The 24,986-nt window shown below is 44.4% G+C and overlaps 4 protein-coding genes across 7 annotated transcripts; 3 read left to right on the forward strand and 1 right to left on the reverse strand.

Annotated features, from left to right (window-relative positions):
* The first annotated feature begins 100 nt into the window (after positions 1-100).
* Positions 101-7,374, forward strand: LOC6533929 (pneumococcal serine-rich repeat protein). 3 transcript variants are annotated; one of them, XM_015194851.3, is made up of 11 exons: positions 101-250; positions 434-531; positions 1,057-2,025; positions 2,081-2,671; positions 4,557-5,014; positions 5,073-5,939; positions 5,995-6,233; positions 6,293-6,563; positions 6,623-6,793; positions 6,850-6,957; positions 7,020-7,374. In XM_015194851.3, exons 2-11 carry the CDS (start codon positions 459-461, stop codon positions 7,167-7,169), a joined length of 3,897 nt encoding a protein of 1,298 aa, XP_015050337.1. In that variant the 5' UTR covers positions 101-250; positions 434-458; the 3' UTR covers positions 7,170-7,374. The 3 variants fall into 3 exon arrangements, with proteins under 3 accessions (XP_015050337.1, XP_015050336.1, XP_002094629.1); XM_015194850.3 differs by having other exon boundaries at positions 1,165-2,025; XM_002094593.4 differs by having other exon boundaries at positions 1,291-2,025.
* LOC26535542 (sentrin-specific protease 1) lies at positions 2,808-4,420 on the forward strand. Its single transcript, XM_015194852.3, has one exon. It carries the CDS (start codon positions 3,066-3,068, stop codon positions 4,308-4,310), a length of 1,245 nt encoding a protein of 414 aa, XP_015050338.1. The 5' UTR covers positions 2,808-3,065; the 3' UTR covers positions 4,311-4,420.
* On the reverse strand, positions 7,358-8,375 carry LOC6533930 (splicing factor 3A subunit 2). Its single transcript, XM_002094594.3, has one exon. It carries the CDS (start codon positions 8,279-8,281, stop codon positions 7,487-7,489), a length of 795 nt encoding a protein of 264 aa, XP_002094630.1. The 5' UTR covers positions 8,282-8,375; the 3' UTR covers positions 7,358-7,486.
* Positions 8,376-8,666: 291 nt separating this feature from the next.
* On the forward strand, positions 8,667-18,963 carry LOC6533932 (mucin-17). Of its 2 annotated transcripts, XM_015194853.3 has the most exons (11): positions 8,667-9,300; positions 10,619-12,948; positions 13,024-16,167; positions 16,223-16,545; positions 16,615-16,925; positions 16,985-17,039; positions 17,099-17,289; positions 17,349-17,830; positions 17,893-18,049; positions 18,114-18,305; positions 18,366-18,963. In XM_015194853.3, exons 1-11 carry the CDS (start codon positions 8,952-8,954, stop codon positions 18,878-18,880), a joined length of 8,049 nt encoding a protein of 2,682 aa, XP_015050339.1. In that variant the 5' UTR covers positions 8,667-8,951; the 3' UTR covers positions 18,881-18,963. The 2 variants fall into 2 exon arrangements, with proteins under 2 accessions (XP_015050339.1, XP_015050340.1); XM_015194854.3 differs by having other exon boundaries at positions 10,619-16,167.
* The last annotated feature ends 6,023 nt before the right edge of the window (positions 18,964-24,986 follow it).

A 24,986-nucleotide genomic window follows, 5' to 3' on the forward strand; every position in this document is an offset into this window, starting at 1 on the left:
TAAAAAATACATTTGGTATTTTCTCACATAGTTTTTTTAGAGTATTTTTCTGAAGACCTATCGTTTGGTATTTCAAAACGATAGTAAAGAATGCCTAATGTTTTAGATCTGGTAACACTACTTAATTGAGCCTTGTGAAAAAAAGAGCGGAAAAACAAGGAAAACTTTTCTAATTCATAGAAAGCGCGGTAGAAAAAAATATTTACATTGATTCGCTGCGCTTACAGAGTGCTTCGAATTGGCATAAAAGGCAAGTTTATCTAACAAAAAGATCAAAGTACAGCCTTTCTCGGACTGTTTTCGTGTGCGTGCTTGTGGAGAGAATTTGTAGATACATAGTGATAAGAAAGGAAAGAGAGGGTGGTGGAGAAGAGGCGAAAAGCATGTGAAACGTGGAATAGAAGTCTGATGCCAAAATTGTTGTGTCTTCTAGAATATCGCAAATCAGAGCTGGAACAATGAGTGCGCCGAGTGAGGGCGGCGCGGGAGGAGGAACGGTGGGCGGTGGAAGTACAGCTACAGGGCCATCAGGTAAGTTCGCCGATATCCAAGTGGAATATTTATATATTTATCCACATACGTATATACGTATTAGCATTGTGCTCGTGTATGCGTGTGTATACATAACATTTGTGCACCTCTCTTTTGCTCTCGCATACGCGCACTGTTTGTTTCCTATTCCTCTTTGCACTTCACCTTCGCAGCAACGGCTGCTCTCCTCTCTGTGAGTGTGTATGTCTTTGTTTTGTTGTTACTGTGCATTCGTGGCAGGGTTGCCAACGGTCCTGAAATTGTTCTTATTCTGTTGGAACTCAAAGATAATCTATTTCCAGTTATTTATCTAATAAATTGATTTGTTTGGTTTTTGAAAAAAGATCAGCCTAATATTTTGTTCGTTTTTAATATTCATATATTATAAAGAAAAGAAGACCAAACAAATTAACGTTAGGAAATGTTGTTATATGTAGCACCCCAATTTCATTGTCCGTCCATTGGTGTTCCATGTGGAGCTTTTAACCGAAATCTCACAGTAGCCACCCACTGCCACCCGCACAGCCCCCCTGAAAACCATTAAGATACGCACCCAACAACTGCACACCCATGCAGTGCCATCGTTGTCATTGCTGCCATCTATATATCCATCATCATCATCATCTCTGGCAGCCACTGGATCTTTATCCGCATCTGCATCCGCATCCGCATCCTTGGTATCGCACTCACATCCGCCCCTGCAGCTGCGCGGCGTCATAAACAAGTACTCATTGCCATCCCATTTGCCATCCTCTGCAGCGCACCCGGCGGTGGCCGCCAAGATCACCCACGTGAAATCCGACGGCGGCGGTGGGATATCCATTGCAGGCACACCGATCCTCAGCGGAGGCACAATTAAGGTGGCGGCAGCCAATCCAGTTCAGCAAACTTCCCTGGGAGGAACTCCAATTGCTCTGAATGCAGGACAAGCTACAACGGCGGCTTCGATCCGTGCCATTGGCGCTGGTGGTCAGTCCACACAGGTCCGGGTGGTGATGCCAATGATCAAGCAGCTAGAGAATGTTACGGCCACCGGGAGAACCCAGATTACAGCCATACCAGCTGCACCGGCGAGGAGTGGGGCAAATGCATCGATCACGGTTACCAGGCCCGTAAGCCAGACCTACTTGCCGCGGGCCAGTGTGACGGCCACCCAGATGGGTGGCGTTGGCGTTGGAGTGGGCCAGCGGCTCGTGACGCCATTGAGAGCCACATCGTCGGCCACTGTAACGCCCACAGCACCAACAGTACTGAGCTCAACAGGAGGATTTGTACGCGGAGCAACAGCATCGGTGAGCAGAAGTGGAGTGGCGCTTTCATCGCAACCATCGTCGGCTGTGATCTCGTCCAGCAACAGTGGTGCATGGATGCAGAGTCAGGGGCAGGTGCAACTGATCCGCACCATTCATCAGCCACGCCAGAGGATTATAACGACATCCGCGGGGGTGTCGAATGCCAGTGTGGTGACCACCACTCCAGTGCAGGCGCCAACAGGTAAGTGGCTCCTTTTCTAACGCTGCAACAGCATTCTAATCGAGTTTCCACATAGCTCTTTCCGTTTCCACTGGCCAGCCCTTGACGACACAACAGGCGACGGGACCGGGAGGTGGTCCTCAGGCCTATGTGGCCACTGTGCTGCCACAGAGGCAGCATCAGGCTACACTTGTGTACTCCTCCAATGTGTCTGCGCCAAATGCAAGTCAGAATCCGGGCCAGCAATTTAATCCGCGCTTTGCTGTGGCCACGCCCACTGGTGGAGTAACAACCACGACTCCCGGCGGAACGACAGTAACACCTCGACAGGTGCGACCAATCCCGCTGGGCAAGAGTTTTCCAACCGCAAAGCTGAACACCACCAGCATAAGCATCAGGGCACCAAGCATCCCGCAGCTGAATACCAGCGTCACGGCGTCACCAACGGCCGTCAGTGTTTCCGGTGGAGCAACTGTGGCGCCCGGACGGGGCCCCGGTGCCGGAGGAACTGCCCTGACCGCCACTAATATGCCCACCACACGGATCATCCAGCTGCAGCAGCCTGCGACGGGAACCACTCAGCAGATCATCGGATCTGGAGCTCGTCTGGCTGGGAATGTGATGCTGCAGCCATTCTTGATGAGCACTACCGCGGCGGCTAAGATGGGTAAGTTGATACTGATAGTTGGGGTACTTTGCTTACGAAAGAGCAAGTCATCGAAGCTAGCAATCTGTAAAGCAATAGATTATTCTACAACACTATATATTTACATTTGTATAAGACTGAAGTGTCTGCTGTTAAATTGTAAACTATCGATAAACCTCTTTCACTGTCATCTAGACAGCAGGGAATTCAGTGCTCTTTGAAGCAAAAGGAAAATCTCAGTTTCTTGAAATCCTACTAAGCTTTTGCTTCATCCTACCTACCTACGAACTATATTTCGATTCAGTCTACACCTAACATCGTGGCTCTAATCTGAATCCTGAACCGAACGCCAAAAAGTTTTACCAAAAGGACCGCCAGAGCTCCAAACCCCAACTTGCTGTGAAACTCCAGTGAAATGGCCAATTCTTGCGGATCAACAACCATGAACAGCGTGCTGGCATTGGAGAAACAGCTCATGGAGAAGAATAGATATTTGGATCTAATCATAAAAGAGTGCCAGGATAGGCCTGTTTTTAAGCAGCGTTTCGACTCCCAGGAACAAGTAGAGGACCTTTTTATGGCCCTGCAACAACATGTCAATTCCATCCGCAAACTAGCTTCACATTGTCCTGCAGTGCAGTCCCTTGAAAACGGAAGTGAATCTCTTGAAAATGGAATTGAAAACCAAGACATAAATGGGATAAAAACGGGCGTCACACCTCCGGTTTTAGAAATTGGCAAAAAGCGACGTTTTTGGAACTGCAAATATTTGAGGGACGACTATATCGAGCAATTTAGGCGTAGGGCGGCTCAAAGAGCCGAAATAAATATGAAGCACTTGAATGAGGCAAAGGAGATGTTTCTCAGAACCAAAAACAGGCGCATAGCCTACGAAGGCGGGTTATTCAAGAAGCTTCTCTTGGAGGAAGTCATGCCGAAGTCCATCCATGTCATAGAGGAGGTACAAGTCAGCACCGAGCTTACTCCGCTGACCAAGGTGCAACAGGATCGGCTGGTGGCATTGTCTAAGGGTCCGCTGGAGCAGGTAATTGTGACCAAGTTCAAGTTGGACATCCATCGCAGCGAAATCAAAATCCTGACTGAAGGCGCCTGGCTCAACGACGTTATAATCAACTTCTACATGAACCTACTGGCCGAGCGATCGGAGAAGCGTCCTGGTCAGATGCCCAGCGTGTATGCCATGAACACTTTCTTCGTGCCCCGCCTGCTGCAGAGTGGTTTCGATGGCGTCAAACGCTGGACTCGCAAGGTGGATCTCTTCAGCAAGGACATCATACTTGTGCCTGTTCACCACAGCGGCGTTCACTGGTGCCTGGTCGTAATCGATTTGCGTGCAAAAACAATGCTGTACTACAATTCAAAAGGCGGCGGCAATCCGAAGGTGATGCGTGCACTTGAAAAATATCTGCGTATGGAGTCGTTGGACAAGCGGGAGCTACCTCTGAACACCAACGACTTTCGCATCGAGCATGCTCGGGATGTGCCGCAACAGGACAACATGGACGATTGCGGCGTTTTCACCTGCATGTTCGCGGAATACCTAACGCGGGATGCTTCAATAACGTTCTGCAAGGATGACATGACCTATTTTCGCAAAAAGATGGCTCTGGAGATTGCCGAAGGCGAGCTGTGGAAGTAGTCGTTCTGCTATATATTTTATAAGACTTTATTTCTTACTTAACTTTATAGTTTTTAGCTTACTTATTTATATGTTGAGCGGGCTATACAATAAACTAAAATCAAAAACAGCGTTGTGGGATTTACTTTTAGCAATTTTCAGAATTGTTTTGTGGCTTGCTCTTTTGTAAGTGAATTGAAAAGAATTTTGTAAACCTCTTACTCTTTTATTGCCATAATCTATATGTTTGAACCATTCTTTCGACAGGCATTCGTCCACCGGTCACCATGACCGCCAAAGTCCAGCCATCGCTGACGATCACACAGCTTAATCCCATCGGAAAATTATCAACTGGCGGAGGAAGTGGAGGACCAACGATGACGCCGCAGGGCGTGGCCAGCATCCAGGCGGTACCGGTGCCGAATGTCTCCGCCAGTGTGGTCAATCCAAGTTCGGTGGCGGGTGCCACCTCGGCGGCCGGCGGTGCCACTGTCCTGCCACTGACCATCAGCGGTAGGGGAGCGGGAGTGGGACCAGGCGGTAATATCCTCACGGGAACTCTGACGCCCATCAAGAACGCCAGCGGCATTACACTGGGCAAGATGATGATGGCTCCAGCCTCCTCTGCGCCTGGAGCAGATGGTGCCAGTGCAAGCGGGGCCACAGTGACGGGCTTTCAACGCACCTGGAATCCGGTAGTGGCTTCGCAGAGCCAGTTGATGAAGGTACGTTGAAACTATCTATACGACGTTGTAACCAACTACTAAACCCAAATCTTAATAGATCGACGAGAAGGGAAGTGCTGCCACAATCTACTACGAGTCTATGCCAGCCTCCGCCTCCACGGGCGTTCTATCATTGACTACGACCACGGTGACCCAGAGCACCCAGGCCCAGGCACAATTGGTTAGCAGCGCTGGTGGCAGCCTATCGGTGTCTTCGCTACCCTTTGCCAGTCATGCGACTGCCGGTGCGGGATCGGGTGGAGGCGGATCGCAGGCTACGTTTACGGTACTGCCCTCGGGTGCTGGTGGAACAGCTACCCGGACCATTGGTCACCAGCAATTGATAATACCAGCAGGACCGAATAGTGCGCCGCCGCAGCACATGGTTATTCCGCTGCACACGTCCGTGAAGGTGACAACGGGAGCGGGTAATCCGCAGCAGGTAACAGGAAGTGGAGCACTGGTGTCCAGCTTTATGCGCAAGCGGGATGCGGATGGTTCGCCAATACGGGCGGCTAAAAATTTAGGACCCACTTTGCTCTCAATGGCTAGCAACTCCAGTGGACAAAATATGCCCCCGGCTCCGGGCACCACCTTCAATATTCAGCCAGTGTCCGTGACAGTGCCTCAATCAGTCGCTTCCGGACTGACCGTTGAGGCGCTGGCGAAGAAGGAACGGGAACGAGTCACCCATGGTGTAGCAAGTAGCGCGACCAGTGTGCCAGCCACAGTTGGCCCCGTGAACGCAACGAGCACGAGAAATTCGCGGGCGGAGTCGCCGGCTTCGTCGGACGGCTCAACTACAGTGTCGGCGAATTCCTCACCTGGTGTGGATCAGCAATTACAGGACAGGATTGGCGATCCGCCAGCCACTGGAAGCGCTGGTGGACGCGATAATTCCATGCATTTTAATCCCATCAATGAGGTGTGTACAAAAAAATATATGCTTAGCTTTAGCTTTAATGTTTGTTCCTCAAAAGATGTACTCATCGCACCAATCGATGCAGCAGAACCTTGGTCACTCGTCACTGGGAGCACGCAGTGGTAGCAGTGCCTTTGTGGATGTGCAAGCACCAACGCCACAGCAGCAGCAGCCCCAGCAGGTGCCTCATTTGGTGGGATCGACGCAAATGCAGCAGGGTACGCGCATGAATGGTACTGGTAATAGCTCCAGCTCCAGCTATGACTGCTCCTCTAGGAAAAAGGCGCGACGATCAACGTGAGTTAATTGACTGGTTGCTTTATATGCAATTGATTAATCCTTAATGTATTTGGCAGCAATGACAGCCAGCACTCCACGCAGAGTCAAGCATCGCTATCGCTGCCTCCTCCAAGTTCGGAACCATCGACGGCGGCTGGCGCATCCTACATGCAGAAGCACAACAATGGAGGACTGCTGGTGACAGCTGCGACCCCGGGTGTTGCTCCAAATAGTGCGCCAGGCGATGCCAACCACCGGAACAGCACACCAGCTGTGACGGGCAACAAGGAGAACGCCAATCCCGTGGACTTTGTGATTCGTCGTCCGCGCAATTGTGCTCTGCTCAATGTAAGTTCAATGCTTAGTTCATTTTGTAGTAGTTAACACATGTTTTCGTTGATCCACAGACGTATAAGCCCACACATAAGTTGGCCAACAACCATTTCCATCGGTACACTGATGTGAAGCCAAGGGAAGAGCGGCGGGCTACAGTAATTGACTTAGCCAATCAGCCAAATGTGCAGGGCAAAATTAATGGATGGAAAATTTATCATTTACGCTCGCAAATGGAGGATTTGGTAAGCAATGCGCATGAAAATGTTTGTAACACTTTGATTGACCTGATCTTTTCCAGAATGAATCAGAAGTTTTTAGCCTGGGCAGACTGGAGACCATGCTGCAGGATCTCGAGAAGGACAAGGAGAAGAACAGCGAAATTGAGCGAGTCACTGAACTGCTAAAGGTGTGCTCTTATACTTATATTCATTATGTTTAAATCTGAACCTAATACCTATGTATCTGCAGGGCAACATTCAACGCAGCAAAATTATTACCGATGGCATCAACGAGGCACAGAATCAGTTAATGAAGATCTTCGAGCATAAGCCACACGTTTCTGATATAATCACCAGATGTGCTTCGAAAAGGAATTTCAAGAAGCGCGAAAAGATCTAATAGTAATTGACAAATTTTAGCCCAGCCAAGTGTATTGATAATTTGTACATTATATAATTTAAGCGAAAAGTGTAGATTTAAGCTAATTACCTTAAACGCGATCGATTTGTAAGTCGTACAGTTACAAAGAAAACCAGCAATATTTTTTCAATTTCCTAAGCTAAAAGAAAAATACAAAAACCGTCGAGTTGTATTAAGTAGAAAATTGTTTATTATTTGATTTGAATGACTGAATGTCTGTGGTTATCCTTTTGCTTTTGGTCTTTCAGTAGAACAATGTAAGAACTTGAAGGAGTCTCAGAAACATACTAGTTGAATTAGTTATTTGAAAGCATGGGCGGCGGTGGAGGAACGCCATTGAACATGGGATGCATAGCAGGACGTGGCGGTCCCGGCATGGGAAATCCGCCCGGAGGACCCAGTGCCCTATGTAGATTCGGCGGCGGTGGCGGCAGGATCTTTGGCTCGAACTTGAAGGCGAACTGAAGGAAGAACTGCTTAGTGTCACGGTTCCAGTGCGTCCAGAACTTGCCCTCGCTCTTCTCCACTTCTCGGGACGGCACCTTGAATCCTATGGTCTCATACGGCTCGGCGGCAAAGAGAAGGTACTGCCACTTGCGGTCTGGCGGCTCGATCTTCTGCTCGTAGGCGGACATGAAGCGGTGACGCGGTACAATGGACTCGGTGATTTCCGGGTAGTCCACTTGAAACAGCAACGACTGCTGGCCGTTGCTGAGTTCACGCTGCTTGGTCACCCGGTAGCCGGGTCGTCCGATCTTGACGAACTTCTTGGGCTCCACGCGTGGCTTCTCAGGCGCCAGCAGCGAAGAGGGTGCCTCCTTAGCCTCCTTTGCGGCTCTTCTGGCCAGATTATCCTGATGCTTCTTGCCCTGCGTGTGGGCCAAATAACTGCCCTCGTTGTTGTGCAGCGTCAGGCAGAGTTTGCACTCGTAGGAACCCAAATGGTTCTTCATGAAGTACGGATCCTTATTCAGATCGATTGTCTCCAGGGCCAGTTGACGCAGTCGCTCCTTGCGGTCGCGGTTCGTCTCCGACCAGGAGGCCACGCCTCCGCTGCCGGTCTTGCCGCCGGCGCGGTTCTGGAAGTCCATTGTGTAAGTTTTTTTCTTAGTTTTTACCCGTGAGAAGTAAAAACGTTTTGCGCTGGTAAAATCTCACAAAAATTTGTTGTACAGAACAGGGTTGTCGAATAACGCCGTTTCGGTTAGCGATGGAAGTTTCTCAGAACATATCGATAGTTAGTGTGCAGGTAAAAGTAAACAAAAAATAAATAAATTGCAAGTCTATTAATGAATACAACTTTTTTGTTATGTTTGTAATTCTGTGGCAACTGAATCTTGTATAATTAGCTGTAATAAATATACAACAATTTATATATTTGGCTTATAGCTATTGCTATATATATTGATGTACTGTTTGTCTAATTTAGTATATTTTACCGAAGCTTACGGAATATTATACTTTGGTAAAGCGGTCATACTATTAATTCGAGTTGCACATGCTTGATCTTTTAAGAATTTAAATAGTGAAAAATGTCTAGACAGCGGTCTAAAATAAAGTAAAACTAGTGCTGGTGATCAGTATTACACTTAAAAAAGCGAGTTTTATGTAAATGTCACTGCGTGGATAACGTCGGATTATAAAAAGATCCAGGAACCGATAGGCGTGCAAACTAAACGAGTGTGAAAGAATTTGGACTTCTGTCGTCATTCTCATGAAATAGCTGTGCCAGTTTTACGAGAATTTCCAAACAACATCGAAATGGACGACTCCAAAAGGCAGGTCATCATGGGTCCACCGGCGGCAGTGACCAGCACCTCCAACCAACCGCAGTCCGGTAATCCCAGCATTTACCCTCCTCCACAAGCGTCCAAAAGTGCTGCAGCTCCGCCCAAGCGGATAATTAAGAAGATTCAGCTAGATTTCAACAAGCTCAAGGAGGCTGGACTCGACAGGCAGCTGGCCGAGGTGCTCAGGAAGCAGAAGTTGGATGCCAAGAGGGTGGGCCACCCATCGTCCAACACTCTTTCCACCTCTGCCGCAGCGCAGTCGACGCCAACTGCGGCAGAGAGCAAATTGCAGTCGCCCCAACAACAATTGCGTCAGCCTGGTAAAGATACACATATATTTGTTTTAATCCTGTGCACCGCTTAAAAAACCGTTATATAGTCGGGGTTTTCCCCCCAAGTGCTTGCAAAACCTTCTAAATGCATCTGCGAGTTTCGGACACTGGGCCAAAAACCAAAACGATGGCGCAACTGATTGAGACGTTGGCAGATTGTCAAAGAGTTAGTTTTTGCGATAATTGTTTCTGAGTTCGCCTCACAGCGAGTGCGCTTCATAACATCTCATTCATTCTTCTTCAAATACCGAAATATTTTATTTTTATTGTTTTTATAATTATAGTATATGTACAGTATATAAACCAACCGTAGACCGGTTTAAATTCAAGTTTTTAAAGATTAAGAAAAGGAAAATTTTTTAACAAATTTGTAGGTTAGCTAAGTTATTTAACCGGCTTTTCAGGATATTTATCTATTTACTTTCCCTTTGCAAACACGACGATTCAAAATAAATATAAAAAATTAATATATGAAGTGCATTTTTAATGTATTGTCAATTATTATTCATTATCAAACATGATAATTTAAAACACATTTTTTTTCGTAATACCTTATATATTAACATTAAATATATTTTAACATTCAAATTTAAAATTAAAGTTTTAAGCAAAATATCTTTGTGGTATTTTTCAATAACGCAAAATACTGCTAATTCCAGAACCCTCAAACTATAATAAATTTTGTTTGTTATAATTAAAACGTGAGAGTTTTTAAAGAAAACTTTATTTTAAATTTTAACAAATAAACTAATCATTAATTTTTTGCGTGTTAGTTTGGTTTCGGACTGAAACAATTAAAAAAAAGCAAAAAAGTACTAGTGGTACTTTTTATACCAAATACGCCTAATAAGCTGTTAATTCATAAATATAATACCCGTGCAAGGGTATATATTTTTTTTGAATACTTATCCGCCAAACTAGATTCAAGACGCACTCTTGCCACCACAGTTTGTATTCTTTCGGTGGTTCAACTGTCAAGTGCGCGCTCAAAATGAGGTTAGGGACGAAGCGTCGATGTGAGGCAAACATAATTCCCTTTTTGGCCCGGGTTCAAATCCCGGTGCGGTCAAACTGCCGTTTGTGTGTGCGATTGTTTTTGCTGTTATGTGCTCTATCTGGTTTTATTTACTCTTTGCTTCTACGATGAGTTGCACATTTAGTGAAAAAGATGGCCCATTTCCCTTTTGAAAAGATGCTACTTTATCTTTATCAGTATATTTAATAATTTTGTAGCCTGCTCCAGAGACCACAAAGTTCTTTATAACAACCTTTGTACATAAATTATTGTATTTTTTTCAATTTACAGCACCTCAGCCTTTAGTAAAGCGTATTATGATCTCGGAATATATCGAGAAGGTGGTGCCGATCCAGCCGATCCCAAACCCAACCGATGGTGACCGTTCCAAGCAAGTGAAGGCTCTATTAAAGAACAGGATACTAAACAAGAGCTTGGTCATGAACACGCAGTCCCATCAGAAGCCAACAACCTCCAAGGCAGCAACCAAGATGCCACCACCTGTTTGCCATGATTCAGCTCCTCGTAGTGGCGGGATTTCCCCATCTCCTGCAGCCTTTTCCGTGCCCATTGCCAAGGCGGACTTGACTGTCCGACCAAAGCAGCCTCCACTTTTGCTCAATTTGGTCAATCAGCTGCCCAAACATCGAGCCATGTGCATATCGAGTAACAGTCCGTTGGTAAACCAGCATGGGACTACTGAACAGATTTCAGTACATCATGTTTCACCAAGTCCACAGAGAATGCCAGTGCAACAAACTCCGCATGTTTCAAGCCATCTTAATCCAGCTCCAGAGATTTCTACAGCTCGAGCAGCTGCTGCTGCTCCCACACAACTTCACAGGACCCCATCACCGCCGCTAATTGTGCTGGAGAACAAGGTGTTGGCACCCAACGAGAAGATCGATTTGAGTGGGCTTCGCCTGCCAAATGCTCCGGTGGAAGCTAAGAATTCTGCGGATACCGCTGCTACAGCAAATATTCAATCTAAGGTGATCAAGGGCAAGGTTATTATGAACGCCAATAAGTTTAAGGTATCGCGGGAAAAACTGGCAGAGATGGCCAAAGAGATTCGTAATCAGGTGGATCAGGTGAAACAACCTCAAGTTATGAAAACACTAAATTCAATAGAAGTTATTTCCAAAATTGAAACTACTAACGCAATACTTCAACCAAAACGAACTTCGCCTTTCTCTTCACCAACACTAAAAGGAAATATCGCTCCTTTGTATAATCCAAACCCTAATAAAACACCAGATTTGCCAGCTGGCTCAAGTATTCGATTGAATCCATTACCAGTAGAATCTACAATACAAACTATGGATTCGAAAGAGTCTATTGAAGAGCAGGCAATAGACTTTCCTACATCAGTGCCTACAACACCTGAAGATCAAATTACTCCTGATTCAAATCCATATCTCAAACAGCCAGAATTCCCACCAAAAATTTCAGAAACGGAAGGAGTCAAGACTTTCGCAAACCCTCTTGACTTTCCTGTATATATTCCGACAACTCCGGAGCCAAAATCAGTCACGACCACAGAGGCGAGCCCCCTAAAATCTTTAGCTGAATTAATAGATTATCCGGAAGTAAATGCTCTTAAATCAAGTACTCCTGTATATATTCCAATAACTTCGGAAAGAGGTAATTTGACATCAGAGGTTACCACAGATTCAAACGCGCTTGATTTGCCTAACCCAACAAACATGCCTAAAGAACTAACGACGGATTTGGTTACCTCTGTACCCCCAACACCCAAATCGCATAATAAGAAAAACGCAGAAATAGGTGATTTGGATTCCCAAGCGGACACATCAGCAGTTGATAACGAGCAACCGAGTTCTCCTGGGGCTACATCACCAGTGCATAAAATCCAATCCGCAGTAGATTTCATAGCTCAGCTGACAGCTGAAAATCCGCTGGATGAAAGCAGCTTCATGGATCTTTCACCGGAAGAGCAAAGGTTAAGTGCTCTGTTTGGATTTGGAGGATGCTCGTTTGCTAGTGCGCCGATTGAGCAACCCGTGGATGAGCTGCCCATCGGAAAGATCGTCAAAATGGACGATATGAATATATTGCACGCTACTTTGGACATAAACAGCGACAGTACGAACGTACTGCGGATCAGTCCAAACGCAGTGAGAATGCAAAGCAGTGTTTCAGCATTGGATAAATCATTGCTTGAGTTAGATGGGGCAGACTCAGCACTGGAGGAAACTAATATACAGATTAACTTCCCAAAACCAGTATATACCACTGCAACCGAATCAGAAAGTGTGAAATCTTCGGTAGATATCACACCACTGAAAGAAACCAAAGAAGTAACCTCTGTTATCACAACTTTGTCAGAAAACTCTGACGAAAAATCACAAATGTCTTTGGAGGAGGTCAAGACAGTGTCAGATCCAGAGCCATCAAAGGAGGTCAATCCTCCCGTGAAAAGGGCACCTATCAGATCCAAAAAAGCTAAAATTAATCTAGTGCAACGCACTAAAAGACCAAGTATCCCAAAGCCGATGGAAGTGAAGAAAGCCAAGTTAGATTTTGAAGAGGAAGACGAGCAGGCGTTGGCTATCGATCACAGCATGATGGAGGATCGATACGGAGTCCCTGGAATCGAGGTAATTGACCATTCAGCTAGCTCAAGCTCAGACCAAATAAATCATAATTTATCTAGTGTTAAAAACAATCCAAAGGTGCCAGCAGATGAGAAGCAGCGTGAAGAAGAAATCAGTCCAATTCAAGAAGAAGATTCAGCTAAAATCCAAGACAAAGACGATGAGAGTGAAATAAACTTGCAGAAAGTAGATCAAACGCAGTCGAAATCTGCATCAGAACGATACCTAACCCAGTTGTATCACCCACCCAAAATGCCCAAAAATAAATCAACACACCAGACCAGTAGTCAAGACACCATAGAGGATCCACAAGCCGCATCGTCAAACAGTAATGTCTCCCTAATGGATGTCCTCTCGCAGGAACCACCAGCCCCACAGGGCGAGCCGCAGTTACCATTTCGAAAGGACTCCAAGGAGTTAAATACCAGTGCAAATAGCGCAGTTGATGTCACAGGAATACAGAATTTAATTGGCCACTTAACTGCCGAGAAGGTGGTGCCACAAACCAAAAAGCTATCGCCAACTGCTAAATCAGAAGAAGCATCTAGAGTGCCACCGCGCAAGAAGCTTGTTAAGACACGTCCTGTTCTCAGCAAGAGATCCACAAAAGCTGGCCAGAAAAATCCGACGGAGAAGTCCGTGCATTTTGAATTTCTTCATCCAGTTAGCGCGAATGCGGGAAATCGGGTTCCCACTTCCAGCACTAGTGATGATGATAGCTCCATATTTCTGGGCTTCGATGATAACGAAGGGAAACGTTCTAGGACTCCAGTAAGAAGCAAGCGAGTGAAACAAATGAAGATCAATGAAACGGACATCAGCGATGATGCTACACCCGATCACGATGAGACCGAGGAGGAGCAGCAGTCTATGGAGATACAGCAACCAGTGAAGAGCTCTGATGCTGATTCTCTGTTTACTTTTAACCATCACAAGGTTGTGGGAGCTTCTTCAGATGATTCAGATAGCAGTAATGCTGGTCCTTCTAGTCCAATAGATTTTGGGGGTAACATGTCGATGGGTGACAGCAAAACGAGTGAAGAGTGTCCAAAGAAGGATGAAACGGCATGGGAAGAATTGGTAAATGAAAAGCCAATTGCCGGTGACGCAATTTCCCCTTTAAAATCCGCTATTGAATCAACAGAAGATTGTCCAGGAATTGATGGTCAACCTAACACGGATGTGGATGCATCTAATCATAGAGAAGAATCATCTTTCTGTGCTCCCAACGACAATGAGGACCAAATATCTCAGAGAGTCATAGATGAAAAACAGCTAGAGCCTGTGATAAACGAAAAGGATTCCATAACTATTGACAGCAATTCACAAAACAGCAGGAGGAAGTCAACAAAATCAATTTCAATTACTGTAACGGAAACTCCTGATGAAGATGATAAAGATAGTTCAATTACTAGCAAGGTCAACGAAAAGCGAGTTACTAGAAGTCCTTTAAAAACACCAGAATCCTTGGAAAATACTGGTATGATTAACATAAAGGAAAAGGAGGAAGATGTATCGACTGAGATACCAGTCTCATCCTTAAGATCTAGGGGAAAAAGAAAGACAGGAAATTATAACAAAAAGATCGATGAGCCACAAGAAGTTGATAATTCAGAACTAACTGCTGAAAAAGCAAGTTACACGAAAAAAGACGAAGAAACTACAGAACTAGAAGATCCTGAACGATTGACGACAGGTGATAGAACAGAAGACACAGATACAATAGAAATTCCGAAAGACAAAATCACCGTGAAAGACACTGATACTAAAGAAAAAAGAAAATCTCGTTTTAAAGCTCTTAAAGATTCTAAGAAAGAAGGGGAAGATATTAAAGCACCTGAGGACGATGCGAATTTGACAAAAGACGATTTACCTTCAACTATTAAGAATATTACAAGTTCAGCTGAGAATCCAGAAGACCAAAAGCCCGTTGACGTTCCGGAGGTATCCGTGAAATCAAAAAGAAATCGAAAATCCCTTTGTGCAACACCAAAAACTCAAGTGCCACCTGTTATTCAGCCTGAACCAGAATCAAATCCTGTATCATCAGGAAATGCGGCACCTAGGATGGACATTGATGTGTCAGAGGAGAACGAGGCCAAAAATAAGCGAAAAACTCGAAGTAAATCTCCAAAAACAAGAGGCTCATCAACTAAGCAGATTGCAAGTCCAGAAAGTTATGCAATTAAAGATTCAAATGTACCAGGTATAACTGAAAGTTCGATGAGACCAACTAGACAAAGACAATCTCGTTACAGTAAAGCTAAATCAGATTCAAAAACTCCGGCAGATTCTGAACCTGAAAAACTAACCGAAAGCGGCATATCAGGTGTTATTCAAGCTTCAGGTGATGCAAAACCTGGTGCATCAGAGAAACCAAGCGAAGACGTAAATCTGAAACTTAAAAAGGATTCCTGTGAAGAACAAGAAGAACAAAAAACCAGAAAAAAGCGGCAATCCAAAAGTGAAACATCAAAAGTAATAGTTCCACCAGTAACTGAGCCAAAATCTGATTTAATTCCGGAGATCTCACCTATAGAGAGTAAGGATGATAGTGGTCAAGCCCCAAAAGAACAGATAGAGCCGACAACGTCTAAAAATTCGAGGGGAACACGACAATCTCGATCAATAGCATCTTCAAATACTCCAGCCACTATAGTTGCCACACCTTCAGAAAATCTTCAGCCGGCTAAAAGTGATTCTGCAAAACGACGGACTTCGTCGAGAAAAGAATCAGTCCCAACCGACACGACATCCTTAGTTAACGTTCCAGAAGAAAGTGCGGTTATAGAATCGGCTCCCAAAAAAGGCAGAAGGAGTAATATCTCTAGTGTTATCTCTAGTGACACCTCAACACCGAAATCAAGTAAATCTGGGCCTCTAAATGCTAGTGAGATGATCCCGCCAACAAGTGAAGAACCGAAGGTTCCCGCAAAAAGGGGAAGAAAGCGCGCTCCTCCTTCTGATACAGAATCTCAAGCAGCCAAAAAGTTAAAGACTGAGGAAAGTTCGGCAACCGAAAGCGTAGCTGATTTTAATCTTCGTCTTCTGCTCATAAGAAAGCGGGATCAGTTGGACACAGACGAAGTTTTAACCGATGAAGGAAAGGGGCAGGGTCCTCTGCATTGTGGCTTGTGTATGGCGCGCAGCGATAAGAACAATTGGCAGCGCCATTTAGGAGAGCATTATGGCGTTGGTTGGCTTGTGGGGGAAACTCCCAAGGTAGGTTTGCATACATAAACTGTAATTTAAATCTTAACCTTAACTTTCTTCATAGAATATCACGCGTGCTGGTATAATGACAATGATGAAGAACTATCTTCAGAAAAACGGAGGAAAACTAACTTGCCGCCTTTGTAATCATCAATTGGGATCATACTTGGGCATGATGCTCCATCTGGAGGGATGTGGCAACAAGCAGCGTTTTCAGTGCGAATTCTGCCAGCGCTCCTATACCAAACTCTCACTTCCTGTCCATATAAGAACTTGTCCAAAGCGCCTAGCACCCCAGGTCACTGAAGATCCGGAAGACGCGAATGGAGATGGCAAAGAAACCGTTTTTAGTAATGCTGGCCGTGCCAAGCGGAAGTCTACTATTAAGTAAGTACTTAATTATTGATTTGTTTTTCGATTTAACGAATCTTTCTTAATACAATTCATCACCTTCAGAGCCGAAACCAAGTTAAAGAAAATTGGAGAAGCCTTGACAACCCAAAAGTCGGGGGATGGGGCTACCGCAAAGAACGATTTCGATGGCGACTCATCAGACTATGATATGACCAAGGACAAGGAGTCTTCTGAGGAATATGATTCGGAAGGAGTGGATTCCAATGAGGACTGCATAAGCAGCGAAGGTGAAGGCAGTCTTGGCGACAATTTCTCCACATCCAAGCAGTCGAAAGCAAACCGACGCGGAGACATTGACAGGAAACGAATATATAAACGACCAGTAAATGTGGGAGAGTGCCAGCAGAAGCCTTGTAAGTTATTTCGAAACACTGGCAATACTCATATATTTAATGTAATTCCTACACTACAGTACTTTCGCGTTATCATCACCTGGAGGCTAGAGCGACCCATAAATGGAATGAATTGTAAGCCAACACAGAATTATCAAATTTGGCTTTATTATACATTTGTTTTTATTCTTTAGCGTGCAACGCAATTATGGAACAGCTGCTTTATTTACCCAACTGCTGCCCAGCTATTCCAATATCTCTAAAAAAGATGCAGATGGCTTGTTACCCCCCATGAACACACCATCTATGCGCTATGCTTATGGTAAAGTTGTGAACGAAGACGATTGGAGACAATTGGCACCGTTTGAGGGCTTCAACAAAGAAGGTACGAAATCAGAAAAGAAAAAAAATAAATTCAGGCTAAATTAATGTATTTTTTGACAGGTGAATATGTAGGCTATTTGGGCAGTTCGATTAAGAAACTTGAGTGGGTTCCCCTTCCTCCGAAAGCTGCGAGTCAATACCTTCTATGTTCCGTGCGCTCAAAGATGAAAACCTTTGCAAGACATACAAAATTAAAGGATGATGATGGCTTATTGATGTTACTGAAGTGTAATGCCAAGAATGCGGGCAAATCATGGACCCTAAGACCAGATTTTCATTATGGAGTTCATGTACCCAATGGACCTGTTCATAGTTTTTCATTTTTGCCCAGTGGTGGCTATGATAAGTCTTCAAATCGATTAGGCGTATTGGCTGTGGCAAATACGTTGAGTAGTGTTCAAATCTATGCCCTTCCATTGGAGCTAACCAATGATAAAAATGCCGACGACAAGGTGGTCATTCAACTAGATTCATTGATTACGCTTTCATTGGATATAAACAATCCTGTGCAGGATCAGTGCACCAAAATTTGCTGGTCGCTGGTAAGTTTAATGCTGATAATTTTATGCTGAAACAAAATAATTAAAATAAAATTCTTGTCCAGTCTTCGGGACACAATTTTCTAGCAACAGGCTACAGCAGCGGTCACTTTGCATTATGGGACATTAACCATGAGGACAATTTAAATTGTTTCAACAAAAATAATCACACTCATTTTGTGCCTGTAAATTTTCAATACATAGGCGAGCGGAATGTTCAATGTAAGTTTTTTTGGTATGCCTTTTTCCCTAAGAATTTTAACTTACTTTTGAGTTTTCTCCTTAGATATGGATCTGCACTATGACAATAATGGTCCACGCTGGCTTGCAGTTGGTACTTCTATACGTCAATTTAAAATTTATGATATTGCGAACTGGTCAAACCCATTTATACTGACACAAGACACCATTTCCAGTCTTTATATGGCTAATTTAACCTGGTCACCTATTTGTGAGACCCTTGTAGTTAGTAGTTCACGTAAGTCTCAGAGATCATCAACTGACGGACATGCCGACTAATGATAACTTTTCTTTGCAGACTTTTTTCGTACTATAGCAGTTAGTCCCTCGGGTATACAATTCGAGCACAGAACCCTTGATGGAACTCTAACAACGACACGGGAAATACACACGAATTGCCAGCAAAATCACATGGTGTTTGTAACGGACAACGGCGACTTGGTATTCCTGGATGTGCGAGATCTTAACTGTGGCCCTGCTCTGCTAAAGTCAACGGTCAACTCACGTGCCGTATCCACTACCGAGTTGCACCACCTGGGCTCATCTGCTCCGAAGGCCACGGATCCCATCACCCCCGATGACTTCCTCCGGGACTATGGGTTGCAAATTAATCCACTGGTCCCTGAGCCCCACAAACGAAAGTCGACATACTTGAGCGCCAAACGGAGACCGCAAAACATACACTCTCTGGCACTGACCAGATTCAATTGCGTTCGTTGCAATTGGAATTCCTCCACTCATACGTGGGTGGCCATGGGCGCAGAACATGGCTTGTTGCGAATCCTTAACTTCGATCGAGATAAATTCTTTTAAAGGATTTTGTGGAAACACTTTGGTAACTGAAATCTTCTGAACAAGCACTATCTGAGATTATAACTTATTGTTTTACCATATAAGATGATTAGTTTTAAAACTCGTCAGAAATTGTTTAATTGTAATTTATTTATAGCTGTTGTAAAAATATATGTCGAATCGCGATCACTTTCGTGTTCTGCATCGCTTTCCACCGCGTCAGCGTAACGTTTTCTGGCCGCGCGTTTAATTCGGGAGCGAGGCATGTCTAACTTCTTCGGCGATCAAAAACTTAATGTGAAGAACAAATGTTGCAATAATGCGTAGAACCCGAGTCTACACGCAATACCAACACACTTTGGAGACTTACTTCACTCCACATACATTAATACCAACACACATACTGGCAATTTTGTCTATTCCTTGCTCGTCCCGTTATTAGCGGGAATATATCTCTCTCCCTCTCGCTCACGCCCGCGACCAGACTACGTTCGGCAGAAACAGTTATTTGCCACGCTGTTGCGAAGTAGAAAATGCGTGTTCTAAGAACATGCAAAACGAAAGAGGCGAACACAAAGTAGCAGAAAACGGTCGTTATATTTGAAATTAAAAGTAAATCTGCGACACGGCCTTCCTGACCTCACACACGTCCTCGTGGGTTAATAATTCATAACGCATTTTCCTTTCTCAATTCATTTACATCATTATTATTTTCTGTTAATTCTTTAAGCAACTTAACACATTTCTTCCAAGTTTCATTTCTTAGTTTTATCATTTAATTTTAAGCCATGAGATCCGGATTACCACCAACTTTTATTCAGAACATACCATATTCATAGTGCTTCTCTGAGAGCGTTTACATTCTTAGTTCATTACATTACTTTCTTCCACTAGCGCACGGTTCATCAAACCGGCCAGTCTATACTCTTATTAGCCTAGAGCACAGCTTACAACTCGACAAACCGGCCAACATACATGGCACACGGTTGACGCAGTCTATAGGCCAGCCAAATAACCAGCACCAACAATCGTTTCCGGGATTCGAACTAATCTGCAATCAAATGGCGAACCACATTAACTCGGGCACCCATCTGAAGAGAAAGTCGTCTCCCGAATCGATCCGAAGGTTTACAAAATCTTAATCAATTTCAAGGTCCCAGCCCTCACTGGCTTGATCCTCATCACAGCCCTCACTGGCTTGATCCTCATCACAGCCCTCACTGGCTTGATTCACAGCGTCTTTTTCTGCGCCTTCATCTTCAAATTCTGTGGTAATCCCCTTCTCAGGCATACTTCGCAAAAATTCGTGAGAATATTTATAAGTTCTATTATTGTTTAATGCTTTGAGCTTATATCTATCTCCTGGTAGTACCTCGGACACCAAAAATGGGCCTCTAAACTTAGGATCTAGTTTGGTCTGGTGCCGCTCTTCATTTTTGAGTAGGACATGGTCACCAACCTTGTGTCTCACAACAGTAGCTTTATTCTTGTCAAATCTTTCTTTATCAATTTTGGCATTTTTTTCCATGTTACGTTTTGCTATTTCTCTAACTTTTTCCACATCGACAGTATTTTCATTATTTATGATAGGTGTTAGACCAAACGGCCTTGCTTCTTTGCCAATGAGTATTTCTAACGGGCTAACTTTGGTCACTCTATTGGGCGTGCTATTAAGAGCCAGTTGAATTTCACATAAAGAATCCTGCCAAGATCCCTGGCCAGTTTCAACCGCAGTTAGCATGGATTTGAGAGTACTCATAACTCGTTCTACTTGGCCATTGGCACGACTAGCACCTGTGGCGATTAAGTGCAACTCTATTTTCTGAGCAGAGCAGAAATCACGAAACCCTGAACTAGCAAAACTACGTCCTTGATCAGCGATCAATCGAGAAGGGACACCAAATAACGATATTAAAGACCTTACTGCCTTAATGCAACTTATAGTATCTAGCTTTATGGTATGGGATAAGAAGACGAATTTGGTAAATGCGTCTATTAGCACAATTATGTATTCCTTCTGATCATTTTTGCCGCTAAGTTTCCCGGTAATATCGACATGAACTGTATGCCATGGGATGTCAATCTTAGGAATGGGATGCAGTTCGGCTTGTATTTTGCCAGACGGGGGCTTTGACAACCTGCAAGTAATGCAATTGTCCACAAATTTGCGAACGTATTTGGACATTTTATCAAACCAATAAAACTCGTACATTTTCTCGAGAGTTTTCTCCCAACCAAGGTGCATGATTGACTCGTGGACATTGTTGACAGCAGACCACCTAAATGGCTTTGGGATTATAGGCAAACAACGAGACTTTCCGTTTCTTTGGATTTTCCTATACAGAGTCCCAGACCGTAGTTCGTAGCTTTTAGCCAAATCTCCGGGCAATTCATCATTACGTAATTTAGACATGTCGCAGATTTACTTTTAATTTCAAATATAACGACCGTTTTCTGCTACTTTGTGTTCGCCTCTTTCGTTTTGCATGTTCTTAGAACACGCATTTTCTACTTCGCAACAGCGTGGCAAATAACTGTTTCTGCCGAACGTAGTCTGGTCGCGGGCGTGAGCGAGAGGGAGAGAGATATATTCCCGCTAATAACGGGACGAGCAAGGAATAGACAAAATTGCCAGTATGTGTGTTGGTATTAATGTATGTGGAGTGAAGTAAGTCTCCAAAGTGTGTTGGTATTGCGTGTAGACTCGGGTTCTACGCATTATTGCAACATTTGTTCTTCACATTAAGTTTTTGATCGCCGAAGAAGTTAGACATGCCTCGCTCCCGAATTAAACGCGCGGCCAGAAAACGTTACGCTGACGCAGTGGAAAGCGATGCAGAACACGAAAGTGATCGCGATTCGACATCAGAAGTGGGATCGCCTACTCCTACTTCCAATAGTGAAAATAATTTACTGACAATTTTGGAGTCGCAAAGTCGCCATTTTTCTGAACTGTTAAAACAAGTGCAAAACTCACAAAGAGACCCAAAAAACTCAAATGCTGTCGTATTGCCAAAGTTTAATCCCGAACGCTCAGGCTCAGACGCTCAATCCTGGTGCTCAACGGTGGATTATATATTTTCCGAAAATCAACTGGACGGCAGCGCTCTTGTGATGACCCTCAGCAAGTCGCTGGAAGGGAGCGCGTCCCATTGGCTATCTCAGACGTGCTTCCCTGGCATAACATGGACTCAGTTCCGAGAATTATTTTTGCAACATTTTGCGGGAACAGAGACATTAGCTGCAGCGGTTATGAATCTGCTACAAGGATGCCCTACGGAAGGAGAGTGCCTGTCATTATACGGAAGCCGAATGGTTACTTCGCTTATGGCCAGGTGGAAGTCGCTGAGTGTGGAACAAATTGCAGTCTCCGTTGCGCTGGCACATGCAGCTGGAATTGACAGGCGTTTGAGGCGTTTAGTTTTTACCACCAATATCGACACTCGGAACGAATTACAACAAGAACTTAAAGCTTATTCGTTTGATGCTAGACCGAGCCAGCATTCCAACAATACATCAGCGCCGCCAGGAAAACGAGCTAAGCTCTATTCTCACATCAAGTGTCATAATTGCGGAAAAACCGGCCACAAAAAGGCGGAGTGTCGCTCAAAACCAGTGGCAGATTATACCCAGCAACCCGGCCAACAACGCCCTGGTTACATGGGAGGAAGAGATCGGTCTTCTGTGACCTGCTACAAGTGCGGAAAAGATGGACACGTTTCTACTGTGTGTCCTGATCGTCAGGAGCGTTCGTCATCTAACAAAACCCATATCGTAAAAGAAGTCAACATCTGTACTGTCCTTGAGCCCGTTGGAACTGTATCGCAATCTGGTGAGTCGTTCCAATTCTGCTTCGATTCCGGAGCTGAATGCTCACTCATCAAAGAAGCCGCCTCGCAGAGACTATCCGGAACTAGAATAAGCAGCGTAGTCATTTTAAAGGGTATTGGTAGTAATACTGTTTGTAGCACTTTACAGATACTGGCAAATGTTATGATTAGTGAACGTTCATTTGAAATATTGTTTCATGTAGTGTTAAATGATTACATCAAGTATGACGCTCTGATTGGTCGAGATATTCTGAGCCAGGGAATCGGCGTGACAATTACATCAAAGGCCCTTACTATGTTTAACGAAAAATCTATATTACCCATTGAAGTTTCTGAATGCAATCCTGATTTGGCTACTGTTGACACCGACGTGCATGGATCTGATAGAGACCAATTGTTATCAATTTTGCAAGAATATTCGGGTTCATTTATTAGTGGAATTCCACAAAGCCGTGTGTCTACAGGACAGCTAGAAATTCGCTTGATCGACCAAAATAAGACGGTTCAAAGACGCCCGTATAGGTTGAGTGTAGACGAAAAGGCAAAAGTTCGGCATCTAATTCAACAGCTGTTAGAATCAAACATTATAAGACCTAGTTATTCCCCCTTTGCGAGCCCTATGTTGCTTGTTCGAAAGAAAAATGGTACAAACCGCCTCTGTGTGGATTATAGGGAGCTTAATGCAAATACAGTCTCGGAGAAATATCCATTGCCGCTTATTTCAGATCAGATCGCTAGGCTGAGTGGTGCCAGGTTTTTCAGTTGTATAGACATGGCAAGCGGGTTTCACCAGATCCCAATTCACCCGAATTCAATTGAGCGGACGGCGTTCGTTACCCCAGAAGGCCAATTCGAATATTTAACTATGCCATTCGGACTCAAAAATGCCCCTGCTGTGTTCCAAAGAGCCATTAATCGTGCCTTAGGTGATCTTACCCACTCATACGCAATTGTCTACATGGATGACGTAATGATAGTTGCACATACAAAGGAAGAGGCGCTTGATAGGCTACGAGTAGTATTGCAAACACTCACTCAAGCAGGATTTTCTTTTAATATTGAAAAATGCTCGTTTCTTAAGTCTTGTGTAGAGTATTTGGGTTTTGAAGTTAGAGAAGGTGAGATTCGACCAAACCCTAGAAAAATTCAAGCCCTTGTTAATCTGCCACTTCCGCGGTCCATCACTCAGTTGAGACAATTTATCGGACTCGCCTCGTATTTTCGCCAATTTGTACCAAAGTTTTCACAACTGCTCAAACCTCTTTACGCTTTAACTTCAAAGAGCAAACCATTTGTGTGGGAATTGGAGCATGAGCAAATCCGGCAACAAGTAATATCTATTTTAACTAATGAACCTGTTCTCACTATATTTGACCCACAATTTGATATCGAGCTTCACACGGATGCTAGTGCCGATGGCTATGGCGCTATTTTGTTGCACCGAATTGAAAAGAAGCCTCGAGTTATCGAATATTTTAGCAAGATGACGTCATCAGCAGAATCGCGTTACCATTCATACGAACTGGAGACTCTTGCCGTATACAACTCCATAAAACACTTCCGTCATTACTTGCATGGCCGTTATTTTGTTGTGTTCACCGACTGCAATTCGCTTAAGGCCTCTCGTACAAAGATAGAGTTAACTCCCAGGGTTCATAGGTGGTGGTCGTACATGCAATGTTTTGATTTTGATATAGAGTATAGACCTGGACAGCGTATGGCCCATGTTGACTTTCTGTCCCGGAATCCAGTTCCAGAAAGTGTTAGGAATTCAGCAGGTATAGTGGAAAAGCATATCAATCTGACAGAAATATCTGATGGTTGGTTGTTGGCCGAACAGCAAAGAGACGAAGAAACCGCTCTTATTGTGTCTGTCGAATCGCGATCACTTTCGTGTTCTGCATCGCTTTCCACTGCGTCAGCGTAACGTTTTCTGGCCGCGCGTTTAATTCGGGAGCGAGGCATGTCTAACTTCTTCGGCGATCAAAAACTTAATGTGAAGAACAAATGTTGCAATAATGCGTAGAACCCGAGTCTACACGCAATACCAACACACTTTGGAGACTTACTTCACTCCACATACATTAATACCAACACACATACTGGCAATTTTGTCTATTCCTTGCTCGTCCCGTTATTAGCGGGAATATATCTCTCTCCCTCTCGCTCACGCCCGCGACCAGACTACGTTCGGCAGAAACAGTTATTTGCCACGCTGTTGCGAAGTAGAAAATGCGTGTTCTAAGAACATGCAAAACGAAAGAGGCGAACACAAAGTAGCAGAAAACGGTCGTTAT

This window comes from Drosophila yakuba, chromosome 3L, assembly GCF_016746365.2.
Source record: "Drosophila yakuba strain Tai18E2 chromosome 3L, Prin_Dyak_Tai18E2_2.1, whole genome shotgun sequence".
NCBI lineage: Eukaryota > Metazoa > Arthropoda > Insecta > Diptera > Drosophilidae > Drosophila > Drosophila yakuba.